This window comes from Schistocerca serialis, chromosome 3 (genome assembly GCF_023864345.2).
Source record: "Schistocerca serialis cubense isolate TAMUIC-IGC-003099 chromosome 3, iqSchSeri2.2, whole genome shotgun sequence".
Taxonomy (NCBI): domain Eukaryota; kingdom Metazoa; phylum Arthropoda; class Insecta; order Orthoptera; family Acrididae; genus Schistocerca; species Schistocerca serialis.
Genome location: NC_064640.1, coordinates 795,301,288 through 795,324,389, shown reverse-complemented (window position 1 = coordinate 795,324,389; position 23,102 = coordinate 795,301,288). Strand labels below are relative to the sequence as shown.

General features: G+C 39.5%; 1 protein-coding gene across 1 annotated transcript in view; it reads left to right on the top strand.

Annotated features, from left to right (window-relative positions):
* The window catches only part of LOC126470637 (Fanconi anemia group M protein), a 243,069-nt gene that overhangs the window by 103,036 nt on the left and 116,931 nt on the right, over nucleotides 1-23,102 (top strand). The window contains exons 6-9 of the mRNA XM_050098618.1: nucleotides 7,002-7,091; nucleotides 16,114-16,260; nucleotides 18,032-18,109; nucleotides 18,248-18,410. Of these exons, the coding sequence (XP_049954575.1) occupies nucleotides 7,002-7,091; nucleotides 16,114-16,260; nucleotides 18,032-18,109; nucleotides 18,248-18,410 (478 nt within the window). The remainder of the gene's footprint in view (nucleotides 1-7,001; nucleotides 7,092-16,113; nucleotides 16,261-18,031; nucleotides 18,110-18,247; nucleotides 18,411-23,102) is intronic.

Here is a 23,102-nt window from a genome sequence, read left to right as displayed (position 1 = left end):
GAATCCTCATTTGAGCACACCCACACACGTGTATGCGCCCTATCCTTCACCCCCCTCCCCCACCTGTCCCCTCACACTCACCACCCCACTCCCACACACACACACACACACACACACACACACACACACACACACACACACAAACTTGTACAGCTACATTGTAGGAGATGATTATTAACTTTTACATATTTGTGATTTAGTTGTTGAACATTTAACAGATCAAGGGTAGAAAGGAGGTCAGCATCAGTCTTAATATCACCTTATTTTGTTGCAGATCTAGAATTCAGCTAGCAGCGCAGCTCTGATCACTATTATAAATAGGAAAATAACACAGGAATCAAACATTGACAGAGCACAACCGCCAAGAACCATGCCACAGTTGCACAAAATACTGAATGCACTACTACATGGCTGCTGTTTAAAGACCCGTACAGCTAACCTTGGTTTACACCATATTGTATGGCCAACACCCTCTATTTCCATTATCTATATATGAAAAAGTAGGTTAAGATAAATTGATACATAAGAAAAAAATGAATCCAAATAATAATTATAGCAATATACAGTTTTTTCAGGAGACGTATAAATAAAAATAAGTATTGCAACAAATGTCACTTATCATGAAGTACATTAAAATGCAATAAAAAACCTTATTTCTTAAATTATTAAATCAGAAGTTACATACTTGTGTACAAATTATAATTGACGACTCTTTTTTATTTTATAATCAAAAAATATAAAATATAATCGCCAACACAAATGTATGTAGAAACTAGATAATGTGATTTTGAAGTCAGCATCATAGCCACCATTCAAAAGTGTAATACAATAAAATGTTTATAATACACTTGTTAGCAAATTTCAAAAAATTTAAGCAGTGTACATTGTCGCTAAAAAAACTGCTTTACAATGTGTACAATTGTTAATACTGGAAAGACAACTTCAATTTTTAGTTATGCAATTTGTATTCATATGGTACACTGTCAAACATTACGACATAGAGGTGGGTGCACTAGGGTGAAAGTGTTCCTCCTGGGTTGCCACCACGTCTTCTAGTAAGAAGGTAGCTTTCAAAAAGCTCCAAAAAATGGGTGCTTCTCATTGCCACTTGCCCATTGAGCAAGATGGTTCAAGATCTCTGATGGCAAAAAATCTTTATATCCTGAAACAAATTCAAAAATCGGCCTTTCTCATCTCTGTGGAGCAATTTCAGTTGCGATGTCAGATCTGCAACACTGTCTGCAATCTAAGGATGATGGTTCAAATCCGTGTCCGGCCATCCTGCTTTAGGTTTTCCGTGATTTCCCTAAATCGCTTCAGGCAAATGCCAGGATGGTTCCCTAGAAAGGGCACGGCCAACTTCCTTCTCTATTCTGATGAGACTGATGACCTTGCTGTTTGATCCCCTCCCACAAACCAACCAACCAACCAACCAATCTGCCGTCAATCATATGGGTGGCAAAATTAGATTTATCAGCCCTGTTCCTTCTTTCCAGCACTTTTTGGAATTCACCTACTTGATATAAGGTATGGTGGTGACCCAGGAGGTATGGATTCACCCTAGCGGGACCTAGCCCTATGTAGTAATTTTGGCTGTGTACCAAATGAATACAAACTGTATAAGTAAAAATCTAAGTCATACATCCAGTATATACAGATTGCACACTTTGTAATGTAGTTTTTAACAACAATGTATGCTATTTATATATATTTCTTAAATTTGCTAACAAGCATATTATAAACATGTTATGGTATATTACTTTCAACAGGCAGCCATGACACTTACTTCAAAATTCATTTGTATTGGTGATTATATTTAATATTTTTAAATTATAAAATAAAGAAAAGAATGGCCAATTATAATTTTTACATCAGTATGTTACTCCAGATTTAATAATTTATGGAATGAAGCTTTTTAATAAATTATAATGTACTTCATAATAATGGACTCAATGTATTGCAATATTGTCACAATACTTATTTTAATTTATGTGCCTCCTGACAAAATTGTGTTTTACTGTAATTGTTATTTGGATTCATTTTATTCTTATGTATAAATTTTATCTTAACCCACTTTTTTTTATACTGTGGTAACCACATAAAACTTGCACTGCAAATATTTCAATAATGGAAAGTGGCATTGATACGCAGATTTCACAGATTGGAATTGTAGGCAGGAACCCACTTTTGCAGCCCATACACAACATTATGAGTTTCAAATGTGTGTCTATTTACATAGGGTACAAATATTTCAATGCAACAGTGTGTGTTTACATTACCATAATCAAAGTAGACTAAGTTAATGTGTCAATAGTATTTGTTGCATGACTCTAGTGCAAGTAGTTTATGAGGTACTGTAATTTGGACATTGTAAACAAATGTGAATTTCATGTAGGTGCTTATGTGCAGCCCTACACTGATGTTAATACATCTCTGGAGTAGTTGTGTCGTGAAATGGGACATTACCTAGGACAAACAGAAGACAGTACATCTGTGGGGTCTGACACATAAAGAACCAGTACCCTCAAAGCCTGACCTTAAAATGACCACCATCAGCATTAATACAAACTTGCAGTGCGCCATGCAATGACTGCTGCACATGTTCTAGCATTTCAACAGAAATTGCAGTGCAGGCAGCAGTAATAAGCCATTTCGTATAATTTGTAATTGTTTGAAGAGGTTGATGTCTATTGGGATACCTTTTGGCATACACAGCACAGGAATGAACGACATACGTCCTACATTCACCATAAACCATGAGCATGTCCACCAAGCATGTTGTTTTAGCATGTCCTACTATGTCCACTATTACACAATAAGTGACAGGACTGTCCCAATGCAATTGCAGTGTACACACACCACAATGTTAGCAAACGTAACGTAGTTGCCTAGCATCTAAGCAATAAGGTGAAACAAACAGCTGTCAGTGTATACAGTGGTCACAAAACGATAACTCATAAACTACTTGCACTGGGTTCCTGCACAGGCACCACTGACATTTTCATTTACACTACTTTTAGGATATTACTGTTAATAGGCGTTGTCTCATTTAAAAATTTCTAACTGTTGTAAAAAAACTGCACTTTCGTCAATGTCTTAAAATCTGTGTATTGGTTGCTATTGCTTACAGTTCAGTTCTGTAAAAGCAGCGCATAAATAGTACCTTCCATGTCCAAAATATTTGCAATGCAATTGTTAGGTGATTCATCCTGTATATGGATAGTGGAAATAGAGGACATTGGCCATCCAGCATGGTGTAAACTGATGTTAACTGTATTGGTCTGTAAACAGCAGCCTCAGTTTGACTGATCGTGTGCATATCAATGTTATCTTGTAATATGTCTTGTTATAACTACACTGAGTCTACATGACTACCTATAACAGTATATAGTAGTGCAGTCGGCACTTTGTACAACTGTGACGTGCTTCTTGGCTCTTTTGCTTTGTCAGTGTCTGATTCCTGTGTTATTTTTGTATTTATAGCACTGATGAAAGCTGCACTACTAGCTGAAATCTAGATCTGCAGTAAAATACAGATGATGTTATGATAGATGCTAACATTCTTTCTGTCCTGGATTACATCATGGTCTTGGGGCATAATTATTCCCATGGAATCACACCTAATTTAAAGACTGCTTGGAATGTTTGCACAATTTTTCCTTTGTTATAGTTACTATGCCATCTGCAAATATTCAATAGTTAAACTTCCTGAACGGAAATAACAAATGCCAGTAACAGCACATGAATTATCAATGTTACCACCCAAAAATATATTCTGTTTTTAAACATGGCTGTTTGTGTTATTTTGATAGTCATCCATACTTCCGGCGCAAAGTCAAATATATACACTCATGTTAATTTCCCTACAACCCTGGTGTCTCACAGGGAATGTTTTTAATGTTGCCACTGAGCAATGTTGTCCGATGCTGCATCATTATCTAACTGATTAAGTACTATGTCCCCAACAACATCAATGCTGACTTGTTGTTGTTTTGATGTTTTCTTCCGTTTTTGAATGTTTTCCCTCTCTGCTGAGGTCATAATAGCATAATAGCTACTGCACAGCTATGTTAAGTTTTCATTTTGTATAGGTGACATATATTCTCTGATCTTCCTGCAGTTGGTTATCAACCCATTGGGAAAATGACAGGAAGTACTAGCTCCAAGTTTTCTTTTGAACAAAAAATTCTTACATGATTCCAATTATTTGTGTCATATTTTAACATATCTGAACCCCACAAGCAGTAAATCATTTTTAGTGCAAAAACTGTGCAAATATAGTGTCTCTTGTAAAAAAGTAAATAAATAAATAAAATGAAATAAATTACAAAATCTTTTATTTGGTGAGTTGAAGTATGATTTCTGAGGCGGCCTATGTTGCTTGAAGCACTTCTGGGGATTGACTTGAAAAATTTATATTTAAACATGTTAACATTCTACACTGTATTTGTTCCTTCCTGGCATGTTATAGTGGGAAAGCATAATAGTTGACAAGATAGACACGTGTAGCAATCTAGATACTGTTCACTGAGATGAAATTACTGTAGTCTCTGTTGCCTCCTGAGCCAGACCTTTACCTCTGTCAGATGCTGAGGCTGTTGATCACATTCTGTCGTCTTCAGGTAACAATCTTTAAAATTTCTTATCAGTTTTCTAACTGGAAACAGAGAACTTGTAGAAATGTGATCCAAACTGTGTCTTTTGAAACTAACAGCATATATTAACCGTTTGAGCCAGAGTTGTGGCAGATTTCAGTCCCACATGGCTCTGAGTTGAGGATATTTTTCATTGTGCTGGTATTTATCCTCACTCATCTTAGGATTTATAGACAAAATGATTGTGTGGTGGAGTTCGTTTTCAAGATATCTTGAGTAGCTACTGTCATGGAAAACATGTCGTGCCTGTTTTGATACTCTTGGTACTGTAAAATCCATATGCATATGATCTCAACAGCAAAAGATGTTCAAATTCTTAAAGATGTATATAAGCACCTGTTGATTCGAAGAAATGTTATGTAGGTGCCAATAAACATGGTAAAGAAGGCAGTGGTCACAGCATTTGTGGAATGTTGTGCAACATACATTAGGGCACAATATACTACTATCATACATGCAGTTGATTCATAATTGAGAAAAGAAGTCGTAAGGCCATAAGAAGAGAATTTTTTTGGAATGTGAGAACAGTAGATTGCAACAAAAGAAAAAAACCTGTGTTAGCCGTGTTGATTTTTAGTGCTACTCAGTTGGAACAAAGTGAGCTTAACATGTCTGTTCAGAGCAGTTTCCAATTTTCGAGATACATTACTGTCTCATATGGTGCAAGTCACAGTACTTGGATCTTGCAGTGTCCACTTTTAGTTAGTGGACTCCAAATGGATATATATATATATATATATATATATATATATATATATATATATATATATATATATATATATATATATGATGTGACTTACCATACGAAAGCGCTGGCAGGTCGATAGAAACACATACATACACCCAAAATTCTAGCTTTCGCAACCAATGGTTGCTTCGTCAGGAAAGAGGGAAGGAGAGGGAAAGACGAAAGGATGTGGGTTTTAAGGGAGAGGGTAAGGAGTCATTCCAATCCCGGGAGCGGAAAGACTTACCTTAGGGGGAAAAAAGGACAGGTATACACTCGCACACACACACATATCCATCCGCACATACACAGACACAAGCAGACATTTGTAAAGGCAAAGAGTTTGGGCAGAGATCTCTGCCATATTCTTCTTCAGGGCTTTGATTATCGACCATCATGGCCTGAAATGAGGAACATCCTATGTAAGATGCTTCCCACCTCTCCTATAGTGGTGTTCCATTGCCCATCCAACCTCCACAACAACCTAGTCCATCCTTGTGCCACACCCAATCCCATCCCCTTGAAACAGAGATCATATCCCTGTGAAAGACCCAGGTGCAAGACCTTCCCAGTCCACCCACACAGCACTTCCTATTCCATTCCTGTCACAGGCTTACCCTATCCCATCACGAGCTGGGCCACCTGTGAAAACAGCCATATCATATACCAGCTCTGTAGCAGTCATTGCATAGCTTTTTACATTGGTATGACTATCAGCCAACTGTCCATCAGAATGAATGGCCATTGTCTGACTGTGGCCAACAGCAGTGTGGACCACATGCAACTGAACATAACATGCTTGATTTCAGTGCTATTTCACAACCCAGGTCATCTGGATCCTACCACCAGTTTTTCTGAATTGTGCAGAAGGCAGTTATGCTTTCAACACATTCTCCGCTCTTGAAATCATCCTAGCCTCAACCTATGTTAACTTAATGTCCGTACACCCTCTACTCAACATTTTCCGCCCCATATGTCCTATCACCTCCTCCCAATTCATGTCCCCTCATGCTCATTGTGTGTCACTCTCTGCCAACACACCCACCTGCCTTTTCCCCTTCCCTGCTTCTCTCCTTTTCCACTTCCCATTCCCCACCCCTTTCCCCCACCGGCCCTCCACCATAGCCTCCCAACACTGCGTCTGTCAGCCTCATTCTGCCCGCTAGTCGCTGCACACTATGCCAGGCAGTGCTGACCACTCTCCCCCCATCCATACCTTACTGCCCCCTCCTCCCATCACCCCACCCCACACCATCCCACTCTGGATTGCTGCTTTCGCACGACATGACACAGCTGCATTCTGGTTAGAGTGGCCAGAGGTAGCAGTCGTGTGCAAGAGGTGTGCATGCTTTTTTTGTGTGTGTGTTTCCTTTCATTGCACCTATTTCTGCAACTCAGCGTGTCATCTTTATGTTTATGTAATTTACAAGTTTGTTTTTTTAAGGATTCGAAAATCTCAGCAGGAACTGAAGAGACTAATTAAAAGTTTGGTAATTAATTAACATATAAGTTGGTAAAATATGACAGCTTGTCACACTGCTTTGATGCTAGTTACTGTAAGGATTATATTTTCTGTATTGAAAGCTTTGCTCTGAATTTTTTTTCTGTTTTATTTTCAGGTCATAAAACAGCTTAGAAGTAAATCAGCTGTTTTCAGAATTTTGGCATTATCTGCAACACCAGGAAGTAATTTTAATGCAATACAAGAGGTATGATGCTTTTTACCATTTGTCCTAAGTTTAAAATTTTGCTTGGGTTATAGGGTAATAATTTTATTTCTCAATATGTGAGGCACTTGTTTATACTCATCTGGTGATGGTAATAGATACTATATTGGAAGCCAATATTGATATACATGGTTTAGTTCTGTAATTCCTCTTCCAAAAGGCAAATATCTTCAAAATATCTCCTTGTCAACTACTGTTAATGCAGATTCCAAAGCCACTTCTGCAGATGGATACATCGTGTATACTACTATGCCAAAATGCAAAATAAACAAAAAATTGGAGATGAATGAAATGTTGCCTGTATGTAATCTACGATGGTAGAAGTAAACAATTAAATGAAGAGTTTAATGAAAAAATAAGTAATTGGTGAACTTGGTAATGATGCTACGATAATAGTATCTATCCATCATGATATTAATTCAAACAATCTCTGATTGTCACTCAGCAGTGCCACCCCAGACAACTTCAACCCGAATCAGAAGTGCAGTTGTAGTTGTTACTAGATAAGCAACATGGATGATGAGTTACTGATTGACAAGAATTCGAGACAAGTTTAGTGCACAGCATGCCAACAAAGACAAACAAGAAAAAAACAATATATGAATTGCACAGTAGCTGTGTGGAACAGTCCAGGAAACTTGTGTGAGTGTAGTCTTGTTAGAAAGCAGTTCGAAGAATACACTGAAGGTTAACTGTTCAAGCTCCGTAACTTTACTGATATAGCAGTGACTGCTGAGAATGTCTACTGTCATTTAAACACAGCCATCACAATTTGAGTGAGACTCATTGGAAAAGATGGTTTGGTGGCAATTGGCCAGCCGATTGCAGCTCATTGTGTCTGTAGTGTAGCAGTTGAGCTGTTATCTCTAAAAGAATGTGCATACATCCCACAAGGTAGCAAACATTGGTGAACTGTGGATGCACATTGGTGAACTGTGGGTGTAAGCTATGACACTTCTATAACATTGCTTCAACATTATGCCAACACTTAAAATTGATTTTTACAAAAAGTTTACAAATAGAGAAGAGAAAGAGCTTCACAAATTGAGAAATGAGTAAAGCTTTGATCTACCTCTGGCCCTGATGCAAGCATTTATTTAGCTTGGTATTGATTGATAGAGTTGTTGGATATCGTCCTGAGGGATATCGTGCTAAATTCTGTCCATTTGGTGCATTAGATCATCAAAATCCCAAGATGGTAGGACGTCCCTGCCCATAATGTTCCAAATGTTCTCAGCTGAGTAGAGATCCAGTGATCTTGCTGGCCCAGGTAGTGTTTGGCAAGCACAAAGACAAGCAGTAGAAACTCTCATCCTGTGTGCGCAGGCATTATCTTGTTGAAATCTTGAAGTCCAGCGTAGCTTGCCATGAAGGGCAATAAAACAGTGTGTAGAATATTGCTCTAGAAATGAATGGCTATGGTGAACATCGTATACTCTCTGAAAAACACAAACAAACACACAGATGTTCAAGCATTGCAGTGAGATATCCCTAAAGTACTCCTGACTCGGCTACATATAGTAAAATGGCCAGAATCCTGGACGAATAAGTATTGAACCTATCTTGCGACGCTCCAAGAAAATGAGAGAGATGCTGTATCTGGCAAAAGACATAGTGGGTCACAGGATTCTTTGAAATTAATAAAATTTATTCCGATTGCAGCAGCAATTGTAGAACTGCACAGGACATGCTGCTATATTCCCTAATCTATTTTACTTAGGCTTTTTTGACTCTACCTTTCATATCCCTTAGGTGTGAAGTCATAAAAATGAAAGTCCAGAGACCCCAACAATTTTTTACAACTATCAAAAGACGTATCCATAATTCCGGTAAAATTAGAACAAGATGTGTGTGTAACGGAACAGAAATATTTGTCAGTACAAAATATATATAGATATATCTTGCCTATGTTACATCCTTATAACAAAAAGTTGTGACTGATGTAGATTGTCAGAACATCATGCAAAAATCCAATGCCAGATTAAATGTATTGATGTGGACCAGTCAGTCGTTGCAGAGCAAAACCTCAAAAACAAATATATAAATATTTTTGAAGAGAGAAAACTTTTGTCCCATGCATCAACTTACTGAAATTCTGTCATCAAAGACTCCAGTGAAATAAGGTAGTGTACTATTCCTTTAACTAAACCATTGGTTATAATCATAGTGGTGCTTGAAGCAAGTGCACTATGCTCTGAGGCTACAGTAGAAGCTGTTTACTTCCAAACATAATTGGTGATGCTGTTAGCATCCACCTGTCACAGACATCAACACAATCTGTGGTAGAATATTTAAATTGGTTAGTCTCTGCATGACTTCTCCATCAAATAATTTGATTGACTGTTACACATGATTGTGGGGGACGTAACCATAATCTTCAGTTATCATTTAAACCCAGCACAGTATAAAAAAGGCAGAAAGTTTATACAGGAATGTTGACATGAGAAACTGTATTCCTAACTTCGAACTTCACCGATAGACTGCTATACATACTACATTGTAATGTGAATATGTTCAGGATGCCTGTATAGAAATTTTAGAACCAAGTATGTATGAGTAAGACCAAGATACTTGTGTCTATGGGAGGCATACTTTAAGTTATCTGAGTCTCCTGTCCTAAGGGGATAGTCTGGCAATGAAAATGATTATCTTAGTGATGGAAGGGCAAAATGCCAGTGAAAGAGCACTGCCAGTCAGTGATTTTAACAACTCCACAACTTCCAGTTACTGCAATGATACATAGCTGTAGGAAAGTTATGGTGTACTCTGTATTTTTCTCACAGAATGTGAGGTATCTTAAATGAACTCTCACATCCTTGCCATCTAGGACACTTCAAGAGTCATAATCCTCTATTGGGACTCTACTGCTGCATGTCCCAGAGACTGAGTAAGAGAAAATCCCATACAAGAAACAGACATTCGTCTCCTGAATAAAGTGTGTAAGACACTTTTTTTTCACTGATTCAGGGTTTCTAGGGCATTGTGGACTCTGTTTAACATGATGACGTATATAATTGCCAATCATGTGACCAATCTACGTGGATATACTAGACACAAAATCTACATGTGCATCTTCGTCTATACATCTTCACCTATACTCAGCAGACAGCCGTACAGTGTGTGGCAGCAGGTACACTGTACCGCTACTAGTCATTTCATCTCGTGTTCCACTCACATGCAGAGCAAGGGAAAAATGACTGTCTGTATGCCTCCATATGAGCCCTAATTTTTTATCTTATCTTCATGCCCCATACACGAACTGTAGATTGGCGGCAGTGGAATCATTCTGCAGTCAGCTTCACATGCCAGTTCTTGAATTTGTCTCACTAGTGTTCCTCATAAAGAAACATCGCCTTCCCTCCAGGGAATCCCATTTGAGTTCCTGAAGCATATCCATAATATTTGTGTGGTGTTCCAACCTACTGGTAACAAATTTAGCAGCTCGCCTCTGAATTGCTTCAATGTCTGCCTTTAACTCGACCTGGTGCGGATCCCAAACACTTAAACATATTGCACTAGCACCCAGTATGCGGTCTGTTTTACATGTGAACCACACATTCCCAAAATTCTCCCAACAAACCAAAGTCTACCATTTGCCTCCTCTGCCACAGTCCGCGCATGCTCGTTCCATTTCATATTGCTGTGCAGTGTTACAGCCAGAGATTTAAATGATGTGACAGCATCAAGCATGAGACTACTACTGCTGCATTTTAAGATTAAGGGTTTGTTTTAATATTCACCCCAACTAACTTTCTACATTTAGAGCTAGCTGCCATTTATCACACAACTAGAAATTTTGTCTGTCATCTTGTATCCTCCTACAGTCACTCAATGGTGACACCTTCCCATACACCACAGCATTATCAGAAAACAACTGCAAATTGTTGCCCACCCTGTTGATCATTTGTGTGTATTGAAAATAATAGCAGTTCTATCACATTTCCCTGGGGCACTCCTGAAGATAACCTTATCTTGGAACACGCACCTTCAAGGACAATGTACTGTGTTTTGTTACTTATGAAGTCTTTGAGCAACTCACATATATGGGAACTTACTCCATATGCTGGCACCTTCTGGACAGTATGGTCTGTAATTTTGCAACACCATTCTTTTACCCTTCTTGTATACAGGAGTCACCTGCAGTTTTTTCCATTCACTTGGGTGAGAGATTCGGGATAATTTCAAACAAAATAATGGGTCAGTGCCATAAATTAGTCTTTGTTAAACCAAACTGGGTTTCCATCTGGACCTGGTGACTTATTTGTTTCCAACTCTTCCAGTTGTTTCTCTACGCCAGAGGTGCCTATTACTACATTGTTCATACAGGTGTCTGTGTGATGGTCAAATGGAGGTATGTTAGTATAATTCTCCTGCATGAACGATTTCTTAAATGCGAAATTTAAAACTTTGGTTTTTGTTTTGCTATCTTCTACTTCCACACCAGACTGGCCAATGAGTGACTGGATGGAAGCCTTAGACCCACTTAGCAATTTTACATAGGACCAGAATTTTCTCGGGTTCTCTGGCAGACAGTGCTTGTTGTTGTATGCTTCACACTTAGGTATTTTTACAGATGCACAAATCTCTGCTAACCTCTGCCTGATGTCATTTTACACATTCTCTTCTGAACCGAAGAAGCAATAGCCTTTGCTCCCTCAGCATTTTACAAATTTTGTTGTTAAACCACTTTGGGTTAAGAGGGGCTGACACGGCCAAAGATGGTGTATGTGAATCTGATAGTGATTCCACTGAACACTGGAGCATCTTCTACTTTGGAGGACTTCAGCTGTTTCTCAGCCCCATGGACACAAATATTTATACCATTCATCTTTGCAATGGTGTGAGGATTAAGCCAGGGCAGTACCACTGTAATTTACTTTGTAAAGGAACATTTGGGAACTGGATTCAGTATTTCTGATTTTGCTTTGCTACCTTTGGCTTTAGGTCCTATGTCATCATAAGTGTGTGGACACTTAAGAAGAGGTTCAGAACTTCCTGAACAGCATGACAGCGAGCTGGTATGACATGGGCATACGAAAACTGCCACAGTGTCTACAAAAATGCATCGACAGAAATGGTGATTATGTCAAAAAATAGCTAAATGTTCAAGCTGTAAACCGATGTAAACCATTGTAGAAATAAACAGGTCTATGTACTTATAAAAAAAATAGGAGACCTTACTTTTGGGATTACCCTCGTATGTTTTATCCTCCCTTTCTGGGTGGTTGTCAGTTTTTTCTCACACAGGATGCTGCTACTACTACTACTACTACTACTACTACTACTACTACTACCACCACCACCACCACCACCACCACCACCACCACTAGTGTCACATTGTGACCACGACCAAACGCATATATGAAAGGAGGGTCACTAGTGAACTACACCACTTCACTGGAAGCATGTTTGTTACAAACATGAATGCACTGACAGAACAGCATTCCTGAACAGTGTGCTCCTGTTTATACAAACATCAAATATCGCAGAATATACAAGCATAAGAAATGATAAATACTAAATGACAAACAATTGGTAATAGTTGGGCACGAACTGATGATCCACGACATGTCAGCCAGGGTTATTGACCGTTTTACCGTACTGTGTTCAGCAGAGCTCGCAGCACTGCTTCCTCTCCCAGAGACATGGTGACCTGCTGTTTCAGATGTTGTCATTGGACCTGGCTACTGTACCCTGGATCTGAATTCTGTCACTGATCCTCTGTATGGCAGCTCTGGCAGTTCCTTGTAGTCTACTTGTGTTGCCGCGTCCTCTTCAAGAAGATGAGCATCGAAGGTGGCCCATCCTCTCGAAGCTTTGCAATTGTTGAGAATTCTTCAGTTTCCTGTAGTAGGACTTCATATGGAGGATATCAATAATGCTTTTGAATGTTTATCTTCTTGACAAAGTTCTGTTTTGTCACTCTCGTCGTACAATGCAAGGACTTGAGATAATGTGCCTCCTTAAAGACAAAAAAAGATCTTTCTATCTTTCTTGCGCCTTGTTCCAGGAAAATTTGCCATCTATCTGCAGTACTTCTTGCAATGAACATGTGGCTTGGTACAGAAGTTATTTATGAATTCAAAGAAAGGTCTCGTGTCATGAGTTTGCCGAGGAGTCAGATAATCTGAGACTGCTCTTATTTTCTCTGGAGTCCATCGCCATTAACTAGGTGTTCCAACTTTTATTACTTGGGTGATGAAGAAGCACTTTTTGTGACTTAGGCGAAGGCCTGTAGTCTGAATACACCTCGTCGTGGTTGTCAGGTGGCTTCGACATTCTTTGAATGTTTTAAGAGAGACCATATCATCCAGATAGCAAAGATACATTGAAACAAGTTGTCTATCCTTCATTTGAAGGTGGCTGTAGCTTTACATAGTCCAAACGGCATAACTTTGAAGGCTGTCAGGTGTTATAAAAGTAGTCATTTCACAGTCAGCTTCTGATTTTCCAGTAGCCTTGCTGCATGTCCATAGTTGAGAAAACTTGCTCCTTTCAAGCAGTCTAGGGTGTCATCAATGGCAGCACCACACCAACACCTTTCTTCGTGAAATTGTTCTGTCATTTGTAGTTGATGCAGAAATGTCACATACCATCCTCCTCTTTCACAAGAACCACTGGAGAGGATAAAGGACTCTCTTAAGATTCAATGATGTCATCGTGCAGCATCATCTCCATGTCATTGTGCAGGATCGTCTCCACTTCTTCCCACATTGTTCGTCATTTCTGCCAGTAGCACTGTATATGACGACTGGCTAATTGGTTGACTAGCCTCGTCAATCTGGAGCTCTGATCATCCACAGTCTATGACTGCTTGTGATGGGTGCAAGAAATTGCATCTGAGTGACTATATTCCATAAAAATAACAAATTTGAAGGGCTGTTTTTTTCATTGGTAGTTATTTTTGCAGTACGTGTTCCTATCAGCTGGGCGTTTTTCCCATTTGAGACTCAGCACAGTTTCTTTCATATCATGAAACATTGTTTTTTTAGTTGGTGACAACAAGCATTCAAAATTACAGAAAAGGAAGCCTCTTAGTACCCAACTAGCTCCCAGACAGGTGTGCTGTCAGTGATGACATCTATGAGATCTCCTTACATCACGGTAACTGTCGTCCACGGAAGATTTTTTATCTGTAGCGGCCTCACATTCGTAGATGGTTGCTCACGTAGTTTTCATGAATTTGGCAGCTAGATGAGCAGCTGATATCTCTGTACAACAACAGGGAACTACTATGGCATGTTTAGGAACGACCTTGTGCAGGATACAGCAACAGGCTTAGTCCCAGAGATCGACTATAATCATGTGCAGTTGTCTGGCATGAATAGAACTTTGTGATAGTTGATGTCTGGCAGCATAGTAGTAGTCAAAAACTTGCCTTCTTTCTCTGCAATTGTCCATCCAACATTTCCAGGGCATCCACAGTAGAAACATATCAGCATGTTGTCATCTGTCCTCTAAATATGCGTTCTGCTGTGGGACACCATACTTAGCAGCAGAGTTGTTTGTACTTGCTCTGGCTAGATACTGGCTTGTTGTTTGATGACAGCGGTGTAAGTCGTAAGTTGGCCAAGTCCATTCTACCTGGCACACTCGACTGGTGGTAGAGATTGGTGCTAAGGATCAATACACTACTTCTACAGCGGTTACCTTCTGATGTATAGGGTCAACATTTATGGCTGCTATCTCTTGCCTACTTGGTTTGGCTGCCATAAACTGCTGTATCTCTTCCCCTACTACCCAATGTATGAGAGAGGCAAGGTTGTGGTTATCTTCCACAACTGCCATCGAAACCACATTTGGGAGTCGATCATAGTTTTTTTGTCAAAGTATTTCCTGTTGCATTTCCTCATTGTTCTGGCACCACTTGATGAATTCCCTTGTTGTTATGACATCCTTACCAGAAGAGCTTGGTACAGATCTTCGGTGATCCACAGGTCTTTGGTGACTCCTTTCATCAAGTGTGAGATTTTGTCAGCTTCTGGGAATCTGAAACTGACAATGAGGCATAGGGCCAAAACGTTCTGTATGTAATCTGTGTAATTTCTCCATGACACTGGGCCCTGTTCTTCGTTTGTTCTTCTGCTAAGCGGACTTGCTGCTGATTGACACCAAATGTCACATCTCAAAAAAAAAAAAAAAAAAAAAAAAAAAAAAGTTAATGGATGCCTGACATGCAACTGGCTTGTTTCTGCTTTGAAATCCATTGGTTTTCTGAACACACAGACCTTGGTAACGATATTCTTTTGTATTCTGGTTCCTGCCCATATATATGACATCTTCTACATAGTATTATTTGGACAGGGTTATGTCAATGGTTTGAAGTACCCAGTGTCTCCACCAGACAGACACACCAAACAATGTCACATTGTAGCCTTATCAAGTCCAGATACAGAAGCAGGGTTATGAGTGAAGTACAGCACTTAGCACTGAAAGCACATTCATTCAAAACACATACATACAGACAGAACAGCAGTCCAGGATGGAGAATGCTGCTATTTACACAAAAATTGAGTATTCTGGAATATAAAACATAAGATATTTTGAGAACTTTCCAGAAATGATAAATACTAAATAACAGGCAATTACTGGTGTTCAGGTTTGAAGTGACAGCCTGCAGCACACCAGGCAGCGACTCTTTAACAGCTACGCCACTTTGCATGCAGCACAACTCGCGTTATTGTGAGTACTACAGTCGCCACAAACACCACACTGAACAGCACACTACTGCCTATAGGTATCTGAAGTTTTAACCTTTTTCACTCATGTTTAGATTTAGATATATGATTTTTTAATAAAATAAAAAAAAAAAACAGGAAAGAAATCAGAAATGTAAATAATAGACAACTTATTTGAATTGATAAACCTCAGTTGAGATAAGAGTTGAACATATTTGTAACTTTTTATTATATCTTCATTGCAATAATGTTGTTGCATGCAATAATTCCTAGATTGGTGTAAACTGGTTTTAATTGTTCTTGTTTACTTTTTATTATTATTTCAGGTGATAAACAATCTCCAAATATCACATATTGAAGCACGTACTGAGACATCACCAGATGTTGCGCAATACACACATAAACGTAATATTGAAACTGTCATTGTTAAGATAACTGGCTACCTGAAAACTGTTCTTGACAAATTTATGAATGTAAGTCAGTATTGACATATATGTTTATTTGTATATTTAAAATATGTTTTGTACTTCAGTTTTGCTCCAGGTGTAAACAGCAGCTTATAGTGGCATACAAAGTCATTTCTAAAGCAAATTTTATATTTCATGAGTGCATCTGGTTACCAAATTAGTGTATCATCCTTGTTGATCACTTATAAATGTTATTTACGAGAGCTGATGAACAAAGACTGAGACTGATTTTTTTCACAGATGTGTATTACTTCATTTCAATGTTTACATGATCTTTTCCGAAGTACTTCCCCCTCCTTGAATGCACTTTTTATAGCATCTCTGCCAGTCCTTGAACACATGGTGCAGGCCATTCTTTGTTAGGTCCTTGAGAATTGTCTTACTTTCCTTGAGCAGTGCATGATAGTTCTTAAATTAAATGCCCCAAAGCTTTGCCTCTAGTGATGGGAATGAAAAGCAATTACAGGGTGTAAGATCAGGGCTACAGGGCAGATGCGGTACACAGTTAATATGAAACTGAGTCAGAAACTGCATGACTTGATTTGAAATGTGAGGCCAACCATTGTCATGGTGAAATCGCCACCGAGCTCTGGTCATTTCCTTGCAATGTGCCTCCTCAATACTGACATGTAATATGCTGCTGTAACAACAATGTAGGGGATCTGCATGCTGTTAAATCATTCCGTGACAGTCAAAATATGTGATCACCATTACTTTCCCTGCAGATGGAACAACTTTCGCATTTTTTCTTTTGGTATTGGAAAACATGGCAATTTCCATGATGGCTTGTTTTCCTTCAGGATCATAATGTTGCAGCCGTGACTCATCACCATTGATAACTGATTCCAGAAACAGATGCCCTCCATCAGCAAAGATATGCAGGACCTCGCGGCTTGGCTCCATTTGCACAGCCTTTTGTTCGGATGTCAACAGATGTGGTACCTTGTGCACAAACACTGTTCATAAGGAGATGATTGTGCACAATTGTAAAGACACTGCCATTTGAAATTACCAACATTTCACTGAGGTTAAATAATGTTATCCATCAATCTTCATGGACAATCACAGCAGCTGTGTTCATGTTGACTTCAGTCACAACAGAAGCTGAAACACCAGGCTCAACTTGCTTAACACTGACAAGTCAGCCTTCTTTGAAGTCCTTGAACCACCTAAACACTGTTGCATGAGGTAGTGAATCTTCACCATACACTTGCTGCAGCTTTTTGTAAGCTTCAGTGGCTGTATGGTGTAAATGAACACAGAATTTTGTTGCACCGTACTGCTCCGCTTGCATCACCTCCATTGTTCAGTATGCAAAATGCAAATAATGTTTACAAAATAGAACATTACCACCAACCTACTAATATGAGAGTGCTGCTAGCTAAGGACATTATATGTAAAAAAAAAAAAAAAAAACTCTCATTTCAAATATTCGTGGTACATTAGGAAACTATCACAGAAGCTACAGGAAAAAAATCAGTCTCGGTCTTTGTTGATCAGCACTCATACTTTCAAGTCAGTTAATTTACTCTGATATTTTGTTGTTAGTAAACTTCAGTTTATCAGTTACTGATACAGTTAAAAGACTGTAGTACCACTGACAGTGGAAACATCTTGGTTGCCTTAAGGAACTCCACATGTTATTTTGAGTTCATAAGCAGTTTCTGTAATTGTTGCTACAAATGCTGCCATGTAGGTTTGTTTGTCCTATTGGCTAGTCTAAACGTTGATGCTTTGGAAGCTATTTGATGATTGACTTGAGAAAATTATTTTACAGATTATAGAAATATATGTGAGACCACTTATACAGAGCAGATTACTGTCTGGCACTGTGCGATCGCTGGCCAAATATAAGGTATAGTTAATACTACTCTCTAACTTCTTTCCTTAATTCCTCTTCTTTATTTTCTTTCTTTCTTTTCTTTTCAGTTTATTTTTATGGAAGAATGAAAAGAGACATTAAAGGCTAACAGTATGATACCTTTTTATTTAGGTTTTGAAGTCGTGGGAATACACCCGCTCACATCCTCCACAACACATTTCACCTCACCAACTCGCAGCAGCAAATGCAGATTTTGCAGCTTCAGTTTCGTTATTTCATGCGCTAGAGCTTCTGACATTGCACGGACTCCGATCATTTGTGAAATTTATTAATGGTATGTATTTTGTAATATATGTTTACTATTTGACACAATAAATGTTTCAAAGAGAATATAGGTTTTAATATGTTCACAAAGATGCAGGCAGGAAGATGTTGCACATTGAGTTATTTATGTAATGTTAGTCACAGTTACCAGTCACATGTCACCTTGTCATGTAGAAGGGGCAGTCAAATGAAAACTGAATGGCACCACAATGGGACCATGGAATGGTTCCATTCAAAAGTAATCACCACACACATTAAGACATTTATCCCACTTTGAGATGAACCGATCAATAACTGTTTTGTAGAATGCACTGATGGATCCATAACCCCACCCTCTCTTGCACTTCCTCATCCTACTGAAACCAACATCCATGCATGACTTTCTTCAGTTCATCAAAGTTGTGAAAATCTCATGGTGAAAGATACAGGCTGTACAGATGGCGTTGCAGTGTTTTGCAACCAAATCACAGAAGTCTAGCCTTCGTCCGATTGACAATGAGGTGGTGGGTGTCATCATGCAACAGGACGATTTCCTCTGACAGCATTCCTGGGTGTTTTGACTTTATAGCACATAGGAGTTTCTGCAAAATGTATTCATAGCACTGCACAATTATTATGGTTATGCATTTGATTAACTCCATGAGCAGAGGACTCCTGCAGTTGAAGAAGATGGTCATCATGACCTTACCAGAACTTGTGTGAACAGCTTTGGATTTCTTTGGTTGGGGAGATGGGGGATGTTTTCACTGTTGGCTTTGACATTTGCCCTTGGGCTCTTGGAATGCTGCTGGACGGAATCACCCAGTCACACGATAACACTTGCCACCACATTGCAAGTTGGACGAAGGCTATGCTTCAATGATTTGGTCGTGAAACATTGCAACTTACCCCACACAGCCTGGATCCTTCACCATGTGATTTTCACATCTGTGGTGACCTGAAGAAAGATACATGTGGACGTTGGTTTCCGTCGGACGAGGAAGTGTAAGAGTGGGTGCAGTTGTGGATCCTTCAGCAGCCGACTGAATTCTACAAAACAGGGATTGATCATGGATTGATCATCTCATATTCCAGTGGGATGAATGTCTTAACACTTTTGGCAATTACTTTTGAATGGAACCATTCCATGATGCTGTTATGGAGGGTGTTCAGGTTTCATATAATTGCCCCAGATTAACAGCAATTGGAGATTTAGGTTTGGGAGCTGTAATGTTCAGAGGACTCTCGTTTGTAATTCTTGGAGTAAAAACTCACAAAATATTCACCAGTAACAGCCATTCCTTGTTAGATGGGCTTAAAAAATATTTGTTGTCATTTGTCAATATAAAGACAACAAATCAGTAGTTTGACTTGCATACATACAGTTGACTATTAAAACAGTGGAAACACACCATCATTGTGAAACAACGAACCACATCACTAGCATGCTGTGGCTGTAATTTGTTATTGCAGTGACTGTATATGATAAGACTGTTTCACAGGGGGCCATACCTTGGATAGGTGGCATAGGGCTAGATTTTGTAGATTTGATGGATGGAAGATTACCACTTTGGGAGCAGTGGGGAGGGTTGTGGGTAAGATGTTCATTATTTTCAAACATAATGATAAGTAGTCAAAGCTTTGGTGAAGAATGTTATTAAGCTGTTCAGTTCATGATGAGATTTGGTGATGTAGAGGGGTGCACCTTTACAGCTGGTTCATGGAAATGGTGCATTTGTGGATATGGCATGAAAATTCTGTTTATGGTATAGGTTTAGAAAGGGGGGGGGGGGGGAGGATGCGTTTCTGTCTGTAAAAGCATAAGGCCTTCAGTCTACTGGTTAAGGGATTGCTCATCACTGCAGATATTCTGTCCATCCATGATGAACCTATATTGGACAGACTTTCTAATGTATAAGAGATGGCAGCTTTTAAAATGCAGGTACTGTTGATGAGCAAGGGTATGATTGGGCAGATGTCTGTAGTGTTTGGGATTGTCTATGGCTAGGAAGATTTCCTCTAGATAAATCATGATGGATGGTGCTGTGTGGCTGCCCATGACCATGCAACAGGTATCTCTGTATATATTCCCCTCAAAGGAATAGTAGTTGGTGCATAAGTATGTAGCTTGTAGGTTTACAACAAATGATGTGGTGGGTATGGAGTCTGTAGGCTGTTGGAGGGGAAGGGGGGTGTTGAGAGAGAGAGAGAGAGAGAGAGAGAGCAGCAAGACTGTGGACACAGGGAATGTTAGCGTGTAGGAAAGTGATGTTGTGACATCATGGGATCCAGGTGATATTGGTGTGGAAACAGTTAAGAAATGTGAGTGTGTGTGTGTGTGTGTGTGTGTGTGTGTGTGTGTGTGTGTGTGTGTGTGTGTGTGTGTGTGTGTTATTTGAGAAGTTAGGATGTTGGCAGTGGGTTGGAAGTGTCAGGCAACAAGAGCTGAGATTCTGTGATAACATTGTAACCAGCTTTGGTGCATCCAGGATGGCTAGGTTTATTTATTTATTTATTTTTGGAGCATATAGTATGTGGAAGAGTGGATGACATTGGGGTGAAGAGAGAGATTGACTCAGGCAAAAGATACTGGGATATACTATGGATTTAAAATTGTTCTAGTCTTCTGGAATGGATTCTCCATAGCAAGGCTCATAAGTAAAACAGTCAGACAGTTGGCTTCTGTTAGGCAGTTAACGTGATGATAGAATCTTTTTTTGGTGGTTAAATTTGAATCTGTCTTTCTTGTAACATACAACCCCAGTGGGGGAGTGTCACTATGTGCTTTCCCAGGGAAACAGTAAATGGCCAAAAAAGGCCAGGTGGATGACAGCTAATCGTACACAAATCTGAAAGGACACACCGAGAGGAAGTCAAATGTCAAGCCATAGAATCTTCAACAGTGTACAAACAAAACCTGAGTAGCAAACCAAGACAATAATCTAGAACAAGTGTGTCACTGTGTGTGAATAGTAATGTCAGCAGTGGAAAGCTTCAGATAGGTAAACCCAACTAGCTGAGGATCATGCACCATTTTTCTTCATTGCCTATGCTGCCAGTTATTGCCATCTCAAGCGATGTCCACACAGCCCACAGCCCAACCATGAAATCTTACAATTCTGAATGGCCGGGGCTGGAGCATTCATCTCAGGCATGCGAGACACTGTGATGTCATCTGTTCAATATGGGCATCCATGCCCTGCCAAGTACAGTGCCAGCATGCTAACTGTTTAGTACGAACAATTCCCCAATGACTTGGTGTAGCAATCGCAACACATCCTTTTGCAACACTTTTGGAATGAGCACACGTGATTATCCACTGTCATTTTGAACTAGAATCACACCATGTTGAACTAGAATCACACCATGTTGAACTAGAATCACACCATGTTGAACTGAAAGGCTATGCCGATGTGCAAAGTATTGGTGCATAACTGAGTTCTGGATACTGTTCAGTGAACGAGGTCAAGACGTGTGAATGTAATGCAAAGAAAACTTGAGATCTGGGTCGGCTTCTGTGGCCTGTGCAATTTTTCTGTAGTGCAAGGAAAATATTCCAGCAATTCAGAGTCTTGGGTATTGATTTGGCAACAAGATGTGGCAGATGTATAAAAATCAGAGTCTGGGCCAATTGGAAGGGGAGATAGGGCATCTGCATTGCCATAGGTCTGTACACAATTTCATACTGATACTGTGAAAGCAGCAAAGCCCAATGCTGCAATTTTTGAGCAGTGCGTGTAGGAACTGGCTTTGACCAATGAAACAAGGATTGCAACAGCTTGTGATCTGTCACTAAATAGAACTTCCGACCAAACAGAAAGTGATTAAATTTTGTCACACCATACACAGTAGTGAGAGCCTCTCTTTCTATTTGAGAATAATTGCACTGAGTTTGAGTTTACAACTTTGAGGCAAAAGCAATAGATGTGTCTTGTGCACTAGTCCTGTGTGAAAGCACTGCGCCGATTCCATAGGAAGAAGTGTCGGCTTGGCATGGTCAAAATGCACTAAACATCTGTCACTGAGCAAAGCATTTTTGAGTTTCTGAAATGCATCTTGACAGTCTTTAGTCCACACAAAAGCTACATTTATGTGACGCAAGCGATGCAATGGAGCTGTGATCTGAGTGGCATTCGGTATGAATGGCTGCAGTTTAGACACATTGCCAGGAACAGGCAGGCCACGGATTGCAAGCAAATGAGATTGTAGAGGGTGCACATCCTGACTGTTTATCACGTGACCTAAGCATTGCAGTTCAGTTTTAAAAAGTCACACTTTCCAAGATGACACTTGAGTCCTGCTTCTAACAACACTCAAAAAAGAGCACACAAATTGGCAATGTGTTCCTCTGGTGTGTGACCTAAGACAACAATATCATCAAGGTAGTTTGAACAAAATGACACTATTGCAGTCAGCTGTTCCAAGCAATGTTGAAAAATAGCAGATGCGGAAGCACTGCCAAAGGGCAAAAGCAAATACTTGAACATTCCTAAGTGTGTATTTACAACAGACACTTTCTGTGATTCTTCATCCAGTGGAATTTGCAAATAGGCATCATGCAAATCTATCATAGGAAAGTAACCTCCTGCACCAAGCCTGTCCATGAGTTCCTCAGGGCAAGATAATGGGTAAGTGTCAACTACTGTCTGTGGGTTGCCTGTAGATTTGAAGTCAACACAAATGCGAATGCGACCAGAAGGCTTAGGCAACAAATCTAGTGGAC